Source organism: Dama dama, chromosome 16 (assembly GCF_033118175.1).
Source record: "Dama dama isolate Ldn47 chromosome 16, ASM3311817v1, whole genome shotgun sequence".
NCBI lineage: Eukaryota > Metazoa > Chordata > Mammalia > Artiodactyla > Cervidae > Dama > Dama dama.
The window spans coordinates 21,236,877-21,254,365 of NC_083696.1; the positions used below are offsets into that span (position 1 = coordinate 21,236,877).

Sequence of the window (17,489 nt, forward strand, 5' to 3'; positions counted from 1 at the left end):
GAAAAGACAAGAGCTGACTTTTAAAGTCTCCCCTGGCTGCTGTGCCAAATATGGACTATTTAGGATACAATCAGGAAGGCTAATGCATAATGCCGGAGGGGAAAATGGTGCCTGGACTAGGAGTAGCAGTGACGATGCGAAGTAACCAAATGCTGGATATTTCCTGAAACGGAGCTAACAGGACACCTGAAATGACTAAATGTGGAGTATGACAGAGAGACAAGTCAAAGTCATCTCAGAGGTGTTTTGTCTACACCAAAGAAAAGATGGCGTCAGCATCAACTGAGATGGAGAAGGTAGAGGCAGAACAGGTTTAGGAGAGGGAGGGCAGATCCGGAGATTAGCTTAGGTTCTATTGAGCTTAAGGTGTCAGATGCTCGTGTGAAAAAGGGTAGTGAGGGAGAGTCCCAAGTTAAGAGAGTGGCCTGGGGCTCATCAGCATACATCATGCAAAGCCCTGATGCTGGCCGGAGTCGCTGAGGAAGAGGACCAGGGCTGGACCCTGGCAGCACGCCAACATTGAGAGACTGGGAAGCAAAAGAGGAGCCAGGCAAGAGGGCTGAAAGAGAAGCAAGCAGCCAATGAGGAAGGAGAAAACGAGGAGAGCAGTAATCCCTTAACCAAGTGAAGAAGGTCTGTCACGCAGGAGGTTGGACGCCACTGATCATTCAAAAGTCACTTGAGACTGAGAAACTGACTGATGAATTTAGCAACAAGAACAGTCTCAGTGAAGCGCTGGGGTGCAAAAGCTCACTGGGGTGAATTCATGAGATAGGAAGTGAGAAACTGCAGACAGACTACAGACTTCCAGTTCTTCTACAAAGGGAAGGACAGAAATGGGACCATAGCTGGTAGACGTGACAATGAGAAATACCTTTCAAGATAAAAGAAATAAAAAGTAACTTATAAATGAATAAAAATATATGAATAAAACAATATATGGTAAGGAGAAAAATGGGGAGCACTGCTGGCAGTGATAGTAAAAAGCCTGTGAATGTTCTCTTCAGTTTTCTCATTGAACTTGAAAACAAGATCATTAACTGAGAGTGAGGATGAGAGGAGGTGTTGACAGTCTGAAGAGAGGGTGGATGGTAAAAGCAGTCACTTTATCTAGGAGAGGAGGATGAAGGACCGCAGCTACAGAGTGACTGCCGGCAGCATGCAGGGCCCACTGAGTATAAAGGTGCAGAAGACCAGTTAAAGCCTGATGGGTGTGGGTACGCGGCAGGCGGGAGGCTGGAACGAACCAGGATTATAGTTGTGTCAAGTGCGTGTATGATGAAGCAAGGGAGGGACTACAAGGATTGACCACAGAATTAAGCTGAGGAAGGAGGCAATGAGGATATGCACTGAAAAGGTGAGAGATTAATCAACTGGAGGCCCAGTGGGTGGAAGGACTGCTGTAGGAATTAGATGGGATACGCTAAAGACCTCTGCCAACAAAGGCCCATATAGTCAAAACTATGGGTTCTTCCAGCAGTCATGTACGGATGAGAGTTGGACCATAAAGAAGGCTGAGTGCCAAAGAATTGATGCTTCTGAACTCTGGTGTTGGGGAAGACTCTTGAGAGTCCCTTGGACTGCAAGGAGATCAAACCAGTCAGTCCTAAAGGAAATCAATCCTGAATATTCATTGGAGGGACTGATGCTGAAGCTGACGCTCCAATATGTTTGCCAGCTGATGAAAAGAGTTGACTCACTAGAAAAGACCCTGATGCTAGGAAAGACTGAAGGCAGGAGGAGAAGGGGATGACAGAGGATGAGACAGTTGGATGGCATCACCAACTCAATGGATACGAGAGTTTGAGCAAGCTCTGGGAGATGGTGAAGGACAGGGAAGCCTGGCGTGCTACAGTCCATGGTGTCGCAAAGAGTCGGACACGACTAAGCAACCGAACAACAACGCTAAAGATGGAATGATTCCCAAACACATCTTCAAAGTGCACCTGTCTCATGAATTCCAAAACCACAGATACCCAGGAGCCTACTAGATAAGTGGATGCCCCACAGACACTTGAGATCAAGCATTATTAAGCTCAGTACATCATGACCCCCCAACCTCCATTCCCCTCCCCCTATTTCCTTTCCCTCCTCAATTCTGTATCAGCTAGAAACCCAGCAGACTCTCTTGACTCTTCCTTCCCATGACCCTCCACCAACTCCCACATGCCCATCCTCATACCCAACCAGTCACCAAAACCTCTAGAATCACCACCTATTCTCTCTCTACAACTCAGTCCTCATCTCAGTCCCACTGTGAGACCTTTACCTGGTTCAGGCTCTCGCTCCTCACTAATAGACAGGCTCCTGACCTTCAGTCTTCTAATCCGTTTTTCACCTAGCTACCTTGATGGCTTTCAGATCTGCCCATATCTTTCTCATTTAATTCCTTAAATGGTTTCTGTCTTTAAAATAAAGGACATGGGAATTCCCTGGAGGTCCAGCGGTTAGGACTCTGTGCCTCCTGTATGGGCCTGTGTTCCATCTCTGGTTGGGGAACTAAGATCTCACAAGCCATGCAGTGTGGCCAAATTAATTAATTAATTAAAGGACAATCTCCTGGTATGGCACAAATGTCCCCATAAGACCTGCCCCTCCTCCCACTTAAGGTGGAAGAGCTTTCTTGAAGTGTCAAATCATCTCATGTATATCTATGTATGATAGCATTTTTCATACAGTATTACATTTAAATTATTATTTATCAGTTGCTGCCACCAGACTGTAAGTTTTTTTGAAGGTTGGATCTCTGTCATATTTGAACTTGAGACCCCAGGGCCATGTAGGATTTGGTACAAAGTAGGCAGAGTCAGACACGGAGTAGTGACTGAACAACAACAAATGCAATAAATAAACAAACTAATGGTGATATAATGCTAAAAGATTTTAACCTAATAACAGGACTGTAGCTAAAGGGTGTTCATCCCTGCCTGTTTACTGCTACTAAACAAATACACCGACCAGTAGAAATCCATGTGATGCCAAGGCCTGGTTCTTGTGGACACTGTAGATGCTTAGACAGAAGACAAAGATCAACTGCTTTTTGGAGTTACAATATGCAGAAAAGAGATTCTGTAGCATTTAAGAAACACCTCTGGTCTAAAGAAGAGGGAAAAGCTGGCCACCATCACATGTCATTCAAAAAATATTCACTGTGTAGCTACTGGGAGAGGCCCTATGCCAGGCACTGGGGAGACAATGGTTAGCAAAACAGAGTTCCTAACCTAACAGTGTGTATAGCCTAGTAAGATCAATATTGTCAATTTCAATATCCATTGCTATTTATTAGATACACATTGTGTAACAAGCACTGTGGTAAGTAGTTTGCATATATTAACAACACCAGGAAATAAGAACCATTATCATTTTTTTAAATTGGAGGATAACTGCTTTGCAATATTGTGTTGGCCTCTGCCATACATCAACATGCATCAGCCACAGGTATCCATATGTCCGCTCCCTCCTGAACCCCTCTACCCCCTCCTCCCGTCTCCCCTTCCATCCCACCCCTCTAGGCTGTCACAGAGCACTGGGTTGGGCTCCCTGTGTCGCCCAGCAAACTTCCCCGTGCTATCTATTTCACACATGGTAATGTATATGTTTCCATGCTATTCTCTCAATGCATCCCATCCTCACCTTCCCCCACTGTGTCCACAGGTCTATTCTCTATGTCCGCCTCTCCATTGCTGCCCTGCAAATAGGTTCATGAGGCTTGGACACCAATCTCTCTTATCCCTCCCTTTTAGGTATCTTAAAAGACACCCCACGCTCAGAGGACAACATGATCTGAACTTCTATTGAGGTATGTATGTCACTATGAGACAAGCATAAGGAATCCACTGTATGATTTTATTTTGTTCTCCCTTGCATGGCTGTATTATAATTTTTTTTTTTTTAATGTACAGGCAAAGGGGTAGGGTGGGGGGTAAGGCTGGTATTAGCTCCTTCAAAGACAAGGAAATCATTCAAATAGAAGGAAGCTAAAGCTTAACAAAGAACTCTTAATGACCATTAAAACAGTTTACAGTGTTTTGTTTTATTTTTTAAGTAGGAGGAGAATGAGAGGGAACGGGGTTGGGGAGAAGTCAGGGGAATGGAGTTAAAGAAACAGAAACCAGGAGACTTGATTTCACGAGCTTTCTTTTACTTCTTGAGAGAAAGATTCACTGGTCAAACTGCAGGGGGCAGGAGTGAGCAATCGCCCTGTGTTTGCAAACACTCCCCTGACATCTAGACCAACCTGAGCTGGAAGACAAGCTCCCAGAAGCAGCAGCAAGAAGTGTTATCAGCACAGACACGGAATAGCAGAAGCACTAAGGCCACGAGGGTGAAGGAAATGAAGGAAGGAAATTTATCAGCTAGGAGGCTGGACAAGAACCAAGGTCTCATTATGCCACAAACACAGGGTATCAGGAAACCCGAGATCTAGTTTTGTCTCAGCTCTATTTACACAGCCTCTCTGGAATCACACAGTTGAAGTTGAATCACAACCTTTCTGTCTCCACCCCTCATATTACACCTGATTCTAGTTCCCATCCCCTTATTTTGAGAAATGTATTATAAACCTCATTTGAAACTTGACCATAAAGTTTATTTTAAGAACATTCTCAGTTCTTAACACACTCTCTAGTCCGTCAAACCACTCTGTGACAGACTGCCTAAAAATCAAAATAATGTTGGTCTATGGTATAGTTCTATATTAAAAAATACATAGCATAATATTAAACAGGTTAAGCCTATCTCAAAACCCTAATAAACATCTATGGGGTTTTTTTGCATATTACTTGCCAGCTTTTTCCAAATGATGCTGCTAATGTATTTTTTTTTTAACTCAACTGCAAATAAATACTACCTTTTAGTGATATTTTTAGTCCACATTTCATTGCCTGCTACAGAGCAGTGACCAAAGATGGAAAAAAGGTCTCACCTCTCATCTGGAGGTACTCTTGACTTACCTACAAGAAGCCTTCTGAGTAGAATAAATGAATTCACATTTTCCATGGATGCAGTAACCATTGAGGTTTTCAGGGCAAGGCATGTGGTTTCCAATATAAACATCTTCCCTTTGATCACTAGCATCTTAAAAGAACATAAACCAGGTCAATAAATAATGAAAAGCAAATTGAAAAGCATGGATTTTTCAAAGGTTCTAAGACAACAAATAAATTCACCCCTCGCTGGGTAATTTGGGAAGGAAATTTATCAGATAGGAGGCTGGACAAGAACCAAGGTCTCATTATGCCACAAACACAGCAGGTAGACTGTTTAGATTCAAAGCATTTAAAAATATTTGCTGGATGTGACCACTGTGAGCAACTGATGTGTAAAAACAATCAGAAAAAAAAAAAAAAAAACTCAACACCTTTGCTATAAAAATAAATATTACTTCCAGAAGAAATCTTGCCTCTGTGACAGAGAGATGGGGTATGTAGCACTGGCTTTTGGGGAACTGACTTACTCTAGCCATTCACCTTGAGGCTATGAAATTGAGGCCAAAGGACATTGGTAAGGCAGAGAACAAGTGTGAGATTCTGAAATTTTAGGGTGAAAGGTTTACTTTGGCATGAAAACTATCAAGCATATTGATTTTTTCCCAAGTGAAAATAGTTTTCTGTTCTTTTTAAATTGCTTTTCTTAGTATATGTTTCTGTAAAAAAAAAAAAAAAATTCAAATGATACAGAGGACAAATAAAAAAGAAATTTAAAACCACCCCAAATCTCTCTATCCAAAGAGAACCATTGTAAACACGTTAATGAGTATCTGTTTGGACTTAGGTATACTGACTTGAACTGAACTGGGTTGGACTGAAGAAAACAGAAGGGTGGTAAGTAATTCCACTACCAAAAACGGGAAGAGTCAGGAAGCAAAGTTAGAAAAGGGCAGGAAAGAAGGCATAGGGATCTAGTCTTCAAAAGCAACGATATTCTTTCATTAATTCATTCTCTAATCCTATGTCTCTTTTTCCCATATACTTGTCGTTTAGTCGCTAAGTCGTGTTAGACTCTTTGTGACCCCACAAACTGCAGCATGCCAGGCTTCCCTGTCCTTTATTACCTCCATACACTTACATATGCACATACTCATTTACATATTTGCACAAGCTAGGATGAATTTTTTTTTTTACTTTTTTTATGGCGTTTACCTAATACATTAGTCCTCAGCTCTATGAACCCAGAGTTCCCCAATGTTTACAGGCCTGTCCATGTATAGGAAAAACTCCCAAGTTTCCTGCCATTTTATAAAATTCCAGTTTACAAATTCTGTGTATTATTCTGTGAATTATAGATTCTTACTAATAATAATCTCATGTGACCTTGAGCATACCACCCTCTCTAAGCCTGAGTTCTCACAACTGTATTATGTGAGATAATTAATGCATGTACAGGCCACTAAACCCACCAGCTCTCTATGTAACACATTATGCACCAGCCAAGACTTATCTCCCCCAAATATACACAAAGTGTTAATATAATCTGAATAATTATTAATAGAAACAAACTAAGAAGGAATGCAATAAAAGACTATGTGTATATATAGATACCAATAAGGAAGGGAGAACTGGGAACAGGTGTACCAAGTGTGAAAAAACTGAGAAATGAAAATGCAGGTTTTTCTGGAGATCAAAATTTACACATGAAAGGAGAATCTTTTTGACTATTAATCTTAATGATTATTAAGTTCAAAGATAGTATAACTACAGCCAAGAGGGTATGTCATCCTTAACAAGACCAAATTCATGCCACTTTACCTCAAATTTTATGTATTTACAATGTGCAAATTTATGCATAGAAAGAGAATTAAACTAAGGAGAAATCCAACAGACAAGATCTCAATTTTAAGGGTATCTCTGCTATTTTGTGTAACCTTTAATCAAATAATTTCTTCTAAGAGAGCTGAATGAGATCAGCAAAGTCTATCAGTAGTATAATACAGTGGTCTTCCCTGGTGGTCCAGTGTTAAGAATCCGCTTACCAATGCCTATGTTCGATCCCTGGTTCAGGAATATTCCACATGCTGAGGTGAATACCACAACTACTGATGCCTATGCACCCCAGAGCCAGTGCTCCAAAACAAGAGAGGCCACTGCAGTGAGAAGCTAGCCCACCACAACTAGAGAAAGCCCATGAGGAGAAATGAAGACCAGCACAGCCAAAAATAAATAATTTTTTTTAATAAACCAAACAAAATGCTGATAATAAAAAAGATGTATAACACAAGACATAATCTTTTATTTTCTAGTAGTCATATTTTCAAAAAGTAAACAAGATAATTTTAATCATATATTTTATTTAACCTAATATATCAAATAAATAGCATTTAAACATATATTCAGATAAATTATGATAGTTTATATTCCTTTTTCTTAAATAGGTCTACAAAATCTGGAGAGCACTTCACACAGGACACCTCAGTTCCAACTGGTCACATTCCAAATACTCAATAGTCACATGTGGCTAGTAGCCATCATGCTAGATAGCACAGAATAGGTGGCTTACTCATTTATCATGTATTCATCACCTTCCATATGCCAGGGACTCTGCTAGGTGCTGGGATAAAAAAACAGTTAAGATATATCCTGTCCTCAAAGGGCTTACAGGGGATCCTCCAGCTCCCAAACCATAATTACGCTGTGGCAAAGAAATCAAGCCTTCTTCTGGGCTGCTACAACCCTGAGCACCCACTTCTGTGCTATAATACTCACAACACTGTCATAACTATTTAGGTATTTAAATTGGTCTCTGCCACGAGACCATGAACTCCCTGAGGATCTAGATGCCTGTATTGTCCATTTCTGTATAACTCCTGACACTTAGAACATAGTAATGTTCTTGCTATGGTTTCAAACCAAGAGTAGTATTCGACCTTTGCAATCAAGCCATGAGGTGACTTGAGGAATGCAACTGTCTCCCATAGTGCTTATCATCCTGCAACTTCTCAAAACATGATATTTTCAGGTTGTGACATACCATGAAATATATAATAATGGGACTATAGAGACTGAGGTTAGGTACCAACCAACAGAAATAAAGTTGCATAAAGTATATAACAAACAGACCACACTGGTCCACAAAACCTCTGGTAATGTACTAACCTACCATAAGAAAGTCCTAAACACAGCAAAATAATGCAGAGCTGAAAGTGATCAGAGAATTCAGATGCATGATAGCTAAGAAAATTAGGAATGGGTTATGAGAAATGAATAAAGAGTACAATACCAATAGCATTCACTGAATGATTAATGAAAGAATGTGGTATCAAGCTCTAGACAAAGCAAAGCCATATAAAAGTGGACGTGTCTATTAAGACTTTGAAATCTCTGTCAAAGAGTCCAAATTCAGCATTTTGCTCAATGCCAACACTATTCATTCCATTACACTTACATACTGTTTCTGTGAACATCCATATGCTCAGCTAAGCTACAGAGGGGGTAAGGGAAAAGTGGTCACAGACCCTGCCCTCAAGAAGTTTATCATCAACATACACACACAAAAAGCTGAACAACACAAAGAGAAGAGTTCCCACATGATAGCCTACAATAAAACACCAAAAGAAAGTTTTATAATACTAGGTGCTACGGAAGTTCACGTTCAAATGAGAACTTCATTTTAGGCAGAATAACCCAGGGAAGGACTCATAGAGAAGGTAGCACTCAAGTTAGGTCTCAAAGCATGGACAGATTCAGAAAGTTGAACGCTGGAAACCAAAAAACAGGTATAAGGCACTTGTTCTCACTCTCAAGAACAAGAGGTAAGTGCACCTAGCAATAACTGTACATTTAGACTATGCAAGGGTTTAAGTCAAAGTTGGAAAAATAAGTTGAAGTCAGAGCATGGAAAAATTTAAACCTCAGGTGAGAAACATTTTCTTAATCATATGGACAAGGAGGACCCAGTTGGAAAGCAACAGAAGCAAAGCCATGTTTTACATAAGAAGTTAACTGAGAGTGGTTACCTAGGGCTAGGGCTGACGGTCAGGGGGGAATGGGGAGTGACACAGATGTGAGGTTTATTTTCAGGATAATGAAAATGATCTAAAACTAGACTATGATGTGATGCTAGTACAATCCTGTAAATATACTAAAAGAAAAAAAAAAAAAAAACCCACTGAATTACATTATTTAAACAGGTGAACTTAATGGTATGTAAATTATCTTAAAAAGTTATTGAAATTAATTAGAAGACAAAAGGAAGATAGGATGACCAATTAAGAGGTTACTACACAATCCAAACTGTGGCACTGGTTAAGTCTGAGCTCAACAGTAGGAACAGATAATAGAAACACAGAAAGAAAAAAAAAAAATACAGTGTCAACATGCTTTAGAAAGTAAATGAAACCAGAAACTCAGATGTGTAAGGATCTTTGGAGGTCATTGGTCTAACGAAGGAATTTCTTTAGTTACAACCCCATGATCCTGTTTCTACTTAAACACATTCAGAGATAAGGAACTCAATATAGTATCAGTTCAGTTCAGTCACTCAGTCGTGTCCGACTCTTTGCAGCCCCATAGAATGGAGCACGTCAGGCCTCCCTGTCCATTACCAACTCCCGGAGTTTACTCAAACTCATGTCCATTGAGTCAGTGATGCCATCCAACCATCTCATCCTCTGTCGTCCCCTTCTCCTCCCACCTTTAATCTTTCCCAGCATCAGGGTATTTTCAAATGAGTCAGCTCTTCGCATCAGGTGGCCAAAGGATTGGAGTTTCAGCTTCAGCATCGGTCCTTCCAGTGAATATTCAGGACTGATTTCCTTTAGGATAGACTGGTTGGATCTCCTTGCAGTCCAAGGGACTCTCAAGAGCCTTTCCAAAACCACAGTTCAAAAACATCAATTCTTCGGCATTCAGCTTTCTATATAGTGCAACTCTCACATCCATACATAACTACTGGAAAAGCCATAGCTTTGACTAGACGGATCTCTGTTGGCAAAGTAACATCTCTGCTTTTTAATATGCTATCTAGATTGAGCAAAACTTCTCTTCCAAGGAGCAAGCGTCTTTTAATTTCATGGCTGCAGTCACCATCTGGAATGATTGTGGAGCCCAAAAAAATAAAGTCTGACACTGTTTCCATTGTTTCCCCATCTATTTGCCATGAAGTGATGGGACCAGATGCCATGATCTTAGTTTTCTGAATGTTGAGTTTTAAGCCAACTTTTCCCCTTTCCTCTTTCACTTTCATCAAGAGGCTCTTTAGTTCCTCTTCACTTTCTGCCATAAGGGTGGTGTCATCTGCATATCTGAGGTGATTGATATTTCTCCCAGCAATCTTGAATCCAGCTTGTGCTTCATCCAGCCCAGCGTTTCTCATGATGTAGTCTGCATATAAGTTAAATAAGCAGGGTGACAATATACAGCCTTGACGTACTCCTTTTCCTATATGGAACCAGTCTGTTGTTCCATGTCCGGTTCTAACTGTTGCTTCCAGACATGCGTACAGATTTCTCAAGAGGCAGGTCAGGTGGTCTGGTATTCCCATCTCTTGAAGAATTTTCCACAGTTTGTTGTGACCCACACAGTCACAGGCTTTGGCATAGTCAATAAAGCAGAAATAGATGTTTTACTGGAACTCCCTTGCTTTTTCGATGATCCAGCAGATGTTGGCAATTTGATCTCTGGTTCCTCTGCCTTTTCTAAAACCAGCTTGAACATCTGCAAATTCACAGTTCATGTACTGTTGAAGCCTGGCTTGGAAAATTTTGAGGATTACTTTACTAGCGTGTAAGATGAGTGCGATTGTGCAGAAGTTTGAGCATTCTTTGGCCTTGCCTTTCTTTGGGATTGGAATGAAAACTGACCTTTTCCAGTCCTGTGGCCACTGCTGAGTTTTCCAAATTTGCTGGCATATTGAGTTCAGCACTTTCACAGCATCATCTTTCAAGATCTGAAATAGCTCAACTGGAATTCCATCACCTCCACTAGCTTTGTTCGTAGTGATGCTTCCTAAGGCCCACTTAACTTCACGTTCCAGGATGTCTTGTTCTAGGTGAGTGAACACACCATCGTGGTTATCATGAAGATCTTTTTTGTATAGTTCTTCTGTGTATTCTTGCCACTTCTTCTTAGTATCTTCTGCTTCTGTTAGGTCCATATGATTTCTGTCCTTTATTGTGCCCATCGTGGCATGAAATGTTCCCTTGGTATCTCTAATTTTCTTGAAGAGATCTCTAGTTTTTCCCATTCTATTGTTTCCTCTATTTCTTTGCACTGATGGCTGAGGCAGGCTTTCTTATCTCTCCTTGCTATTCTTTATGTTCTTCAATATAATATAGTTAATTCCAATATTATCAAGTTTTCTTTATGTTGAATGAAATCTCTCTTTCATTATCTTTGTGTGGATTTCCCCATGTCTGTTCACCACCTACCTCACTGCCCACTGATTTTTTTCTTAATGTCAAACTTCCCTAGTTTTACCATTTATATAGTTTGCCAACAACCAACCCACTAACATTTAAGTGTTTAATAGAACAGAACTGTCCTCTTTGCTAAAAAGATGGCTCAATACAGAATTGTGTAAAACAATTTTACTTCAAAAAGAATCAACAAAATGTCAATAAACACATGAAAATATGTTCAACATCATTAATGATTGCATCATGCATCCGTACTCAGTCGTGTCGGACTCTTTGCAACTCCATGGACTGAAGCCTACCAGGACCCTCTGTCTATGGCATTTTGCAGGCAAGAATACTGGAGTGGGTTGCCATTTCCTTCTCCAGGTGATCTTCCCAACCCAGGGATCTAACCCACATCTCTTGCGTCTCCTGCATTGGTAGGCAGATTCTTTACCACTGTGCCACCTGGGCAGCCATTCATCACTCAGGAAATACGAATCAAAACAAGATAGCACCTTACACCCAAAAGGATGACTACTATCCCCACACCAGAAAATAACAAGTATTGGCAATGGTAAGAAGAAATGGTAACCTTTGGGCATGGCTGGTGAGAATGTGTAACAGTATGGCCACTAGGCAAAACTGTATGGAGCTTCCTCAAAAAATTAAAAGTAGATATACCGTACGATCCATCTGGGTATATACTCCTCCCAAAAATGGAAAGCAAGGTCTCCCAGAGACAGCTATATACCTTTACTCATGGCAGCACTACTCACAATAGCTAAAACATGGAAGCAACCCAAGGGTCCATTAATGGATAAACAAAATGGACAAGTTGTAGGGAATATTCTACACACTAGGAAATATTCAGCCTTAAAAAGGAAGGAAATTAATTCCAACATATGCTATGACACAAACAAACCTTGAGGACATTATGTTAACTGAAGCCAGTGACCAAAAGACAAATACTGTATAATTTCTACTTATATGAGTTATGTAGAAGAGTCAAAATTATAGCAACAATCAGCAGAATGGTGGTTATAAGGGCAGAGGGGAGGGGGAAATGAAGAGTTATTGCTTAATGGCTATAGCTCCAGTTTCACAGGATGAAAAGATTTCGAGAGATGGATGCTGTGATGGTGGCACAACATCAAGAATTTATCAAATACCACCAGACCCGTACACTTAAAAAATGGTTAAGATAGCACGTGGTGTTGTTATATATATTTCACAACTTCAAAAACTAAAAGAAAAGCTCTTTATGAGCCTAATGACAGGAGGCTCAGAAGAGAGAATGTAGTAAACTGAGTTCAAATTGAGATCTCCAGTCCTCCAAAAGGTATTTATTAAGCACTTATCATGTCCCAGGCAAGACAGTAGTTCCTGGAAGTTCAGGCAAAGGCAATACAGCTAAATGTAGGTGTAAAGACCCACAGGTAGCTGAATATATGAACCTAGTTCTCAGAGAAAGAGTAAAGCTAGAGTATAAGTGTTCACCAAGGTGGTAGCTGAGAGTAGATTAAATATTCTGAAGAAAATTGAAGACAGCATGCAAGAAAACAGAATTCTGGAATAGTTGTCATGAAGAAGAAAGAGCACCAGGGCTTAGGGTCAGGAAGTCTGAATTCTGGTCGCTGCTCTGCCATTCTACATGAGCCACAAACTCCCACAGTTTCAGCTTCTTCATCTGCAAAACGATGGTAACATGATTGTGATAAGGATTAAATATCTGACAGCAACTGGCACACAGTAGCACACTTGATTAAAAATTGTTGAAAGGATGAACAGCCTACTGTTACTCATAAGCTGGACAGGAAGACTTACCAATGGTAAGAACCTTTAGCACAGCCAGGCAAATTAGGGAAAAGCACCATAATAACATCGATAACGAATTTAGTGACAGCATTTAACGCTCAAAGTAATCCTAGGCAGTAGGTATTACTGCCCCTGCTTCACAGATGTGATCACTGAGGCTCAGAGAAATCAGGCCACACTGCCTTTTAGCATGGACCACTTCTGACTTCAGAGCACAAGTTCTTAACCATCACATGACTTCACCATGCTACCCTGGGAAGTGGGTGGGGAACAGACAAAAGTGGAATATTCAAGCACTTGCTCTCCAGGCCACGTAAATTAGATAACTTCAAAAAGCAAAGATTAAAAGGCTTTACAGATATAATGAAGCACAGTTTCCGAAACCAGAGCAGAGATGTAGCCTTGCGCAGCAAGAACTGGGCACCGTTCTGTACAAACAATGCCCTCAGGCAAGTGGTGACAGGCTCCATGAATAACAGCTGCAACTGCGAGTCTCTGAACAATGTGTGCGTGTGTGTGCGTGCACACACACACAATATAAAAAGCTCAGACACCCAGCAGTGCCTTCCACCCTACAGAGGCATTCAGAAACCAATTTGCCACCAGCGGCAGTGTTTTCAAATACAAAGGAGAGTATGGTTCTAAGTGATGATGTGGTAAGATTCCAGATGGCTTATCTGCAAAGCCAAGTTTCACTGACTCTGTCTTGGTCCATCCATGTTCCACCCAAATAAAGCACCAGGAATCGCTGTTAACAACCAGGACATGCACCTAGAAAGCACTACAGAGGCCACAACAACATCAATACTGCATCAATAACTCGAGGGCTCTTTATTTTCACAGAGCCAATATACTGAATCCAAAAATTCAATATACTCTTTCCTGCTTCCCCTATACCAACCTTCACTCCAAGCTTCATCACTAACACATCCTTCTTTAACCCAAGTCTCCTCAGACCCCAACAGAGAATCATTTACCTAGGCAGAAATTCCCGCCTATTCCCCAACACCCGCTACCCTCTCTCATGTCTAGGCAGTAGATATGACCAACCCTAACCCGGCTTCTTTCCTTGCTAGTCTTTCCACTCTGCCCAGTGAAACACCTTTTCTGATGCACGTAAACTCATCCACGTCTTCAGCGGCTCCCTTAGGAAGCACTCCCTTCGTCTCCCTGGTGGAACAAAATCACATTACTCCTACACCCTTCCCTCCTCCCCTCCCCTGCTGTGCTCACCACCTGTCACCTCTAGATCGGCATCCCACTCTCATCCCTCAACCACCTTCCTCCCGCAGGGTTCTCTGCCACCCACCTACACCTCCTCACCATCTTCACTGTGATTCTCCTCCACACTCCGCAGCAGAGGCTCTCCCCCTCCTCCAGTGACTGCAGCAACTGGCTCAGGCTTACCTTTTGATAAGGCAAATTTATCAAGACCATTTTTCAAAGGGCATATCAAATGAGCTGTATTAAAATATATAAACATCAATCACCAAATAATGGAACCAACAATATTGATATCGTGGTGTCTCTGGTATCCTGGATCAGCAGGAGGAGAGACCGAGAGGACGAAATTGAAGGTGGGGTGACGGTTGGGGTGAGGTGATGCTCAGGAGTGGAGTGAGAATGTGTTGGCAATTAAAAGGTGTTACGGTGGATTTCAGGCTGTATGAAAATATCCTTGGATAAAAATGGCCACATTAAAATGTCATTTGCCACAAAGGAACTTTCTGGGTAGATGGAAATGTTACAAAGACTGTGATAAGGTATAGTACAGATGGGGTCTATCCATTTGTCAAAACTGACAGCTAACATTCGTGCATTTCCATGTATATAAATTACAGTTCAAAAAATCTGTAAAATAAGAATAATGATAATCCACTGGGTAGAGGTATACAGACAAAACAAGGATGACAGAATGCTGCTCACTGTTGATAGTGGTTGAGTATGTAAGGGTTCACTATACTACCCTGTTCGTTCGTGTCTGAAATTTTCTGCAATCAAGTTTTTAAAATGTCACATACCCAGCTCCCACACACCTCGTGTGTGTGTGTTTGCACACACGCATGCATGCACACGCACACGCTTAGCCATTCAGTCATGTCTGACTCTTTGTGACCCCATGGACTGCAGCCCACCAGGCTCCCCTGTCCATGGAGATTCTCCAGGCAAGAATACTAGAGTGGGTTGCCATGCCCTCCTCCGAGGGATCTTGCTAACCCAGGGATCAAACCCAGGTCTCCCGCATTGCAGGCTGATTCTATACCATCTGAGTCACCAGGTAAGCCGAAGATTGGAGTAGGTAGCCTATCCCTTCTCCAGGGGATCTTCCTGATCCAGGAATTGAACCGGCATCTCCTGCATTGCAGGTGGTCTTTACCAGCTACGCTACCAGGGAAGCCCATACACCTCATGCTCAGCCACCATATCCTTTATGGCTTCAACATCTACAACAAAGCTTCTAACACTGCAATTTCAATATTTACCACAGGTTTTCCAAGAGCCCAAGAAAAGCACTAACTCACCACCATACTGGACATTCAAATGCTCCATCTTGAAAGCACATTTTTCCAAGAGTTCGACTTTACATTTCTGACATCTTCAAATTCAAGGCTTGTCCTCTAATTTCTTTATGCAGCATTTTAAACTAGCAGTCAGTCTTTCTATTTCAACTTCTGTGCCACTGTACTCTTTGTAATGCTTTTCCTCTGGATCTTTTTTCTACTTCATCCTAGCCTCCTCTCCTTTATAAATAAGAGTGCTATCCAACAGAACTTTCTGCAGCTCTTGATATGTTCTATATCTGTGCTGGCCAATATGGTAACCATGGGTCACATGGGACTACCAAAGATTTAAAATATGGCTAGTATGACTGAGAAACAAAAACCTTCAATTTTATTTCATTTTAATCAATTTAAATTTAAATAGTCACATGTGGCCAGTGGCTACTCTACTAGACAATGCAGTTCTATAATCTCTCTCACTCATTCTCATGACTTCAGTTACCACCTAGATATCCAAGGACTAACTCGTAAATTTATGCTAAAAACAAAGTCGCCCAGGTGAGTTCCACAAGCAACTCAAACCCCAAAGTAAAATTAATCATCTCCACCATCAACTCCCTTCTTACTTACCCCAAACACCTTTCCCCTCCCAATATTCTTAGTTCAATAAACAGAATCCATCATCTAAGTCATTCTAGTTTTAACTCTTTTATCTTCCATATCTTAAGTAAGAATCTATTCCTTTTGAGCCTAATTAACTGATCTCTCTGTCTCTAGCCCAAAGTGCATAATAAGCACAAGTCCTGCCTGGTATAATGCATTCAGCTGGTTAATCCTGTAGCCTTTCCTTTTCAAATATATTATGATTTCCCCACTGCCTACAAGTGAAGTTTCAATGCCCTAGGATAACAGAGCATTCAAGATTGTACATGTGGGAATTCTCTGGCAGTCCAGTGGTGAAGACTCAGACAAAAAAAGGACTGTACACAATCTGGCCCCAAGCTACCTTTCCACACTTGCCTTCCATTTCTGCCTTTTAAACCCCTTCTCTCCAGCCAAAAAGGAATCCTCATCATTCTCCAATACATTCTATCACAAAGTTTGCATCCACCCTTCCGCTGATGCTCTTCTATCCTCCTTAAATATCCTTTGACCTCTGTTCAAATCCTAACCACCCTTCAAGGTTCAGCTCAAATAAGACCTCTTCTATGTGTTTCTTAGATCTTCACCATTCTCCCCACTCTCCTGCATGCATGCTCAGTCATGTCCGATTCTTTGCAACTCCATGGACTGCAGCCTGTCAGGCTCCTCTGTCCATGGAATTTTCAGGCAAGAATACTGGAGTGAGTTGCTATTTCCTACTCAAGGGGATCTTATTGACCCAGGGATCAAACCTGCACGTCCAGCTACATCACCATTCCCCACCAAATAGTAATTTTTAGTAATAGTAATTTTTTTCCATTTATTTTTATTAGTTGGAGGCTAATTACTTTACAAAATAATAGTAATTTTTATAGTAATTTTTTTCTGAGTTCTCATCCTAACTTTTTCAGAGCACTACATTTATGACAATAACCAACTTTTACTCTGTTAGAAGTAGGTTATGTTAATTTCTTATTGTGTCACAAGCTCTTTAAAGATGGATGTCATGTATTACATATCTTTCTATCCACCAACAGTTTCTAGTAAAATAACCAGCATAAAATAGGCACTTAATAAATTACATCTACTGATTATGATAATTTCATTTGCATTATAGACAAATTCTTATGTGTAAAGAATGTTCAGTATCTCAAAAATGGCTTAGGCACTAAATTATCCCTGTAAAATTATCGAAGACA

At 40.9% G+C, this 17,489-nt stretch overlaps 1 protein-coding gene across 1 annotated transcript in view; it reads right to left on the reverse strand.

Annotated features, from left to right (window-relative positions):
* TMEFF1 (transmembrane protein with EGF like and two follistatin like domains 1) overlaps positions 1 to 17,489 on the reverse strand; it is a 90,784-nt gene that overhangs the window by 10,246 nt on the left and 63,049 nt on the right. The window contains exon 8 of the mRNA XM_061163533.1: positions 4,953 to 5,076. Within this exon, the coding sequence (XP_061019516.1) occupies positions 4,953 to 5,076 (124 nt within the window). The remainder of the gene's footprint in view (positions 1 to 4,952; positions 5,077 to 17,489) is intronic.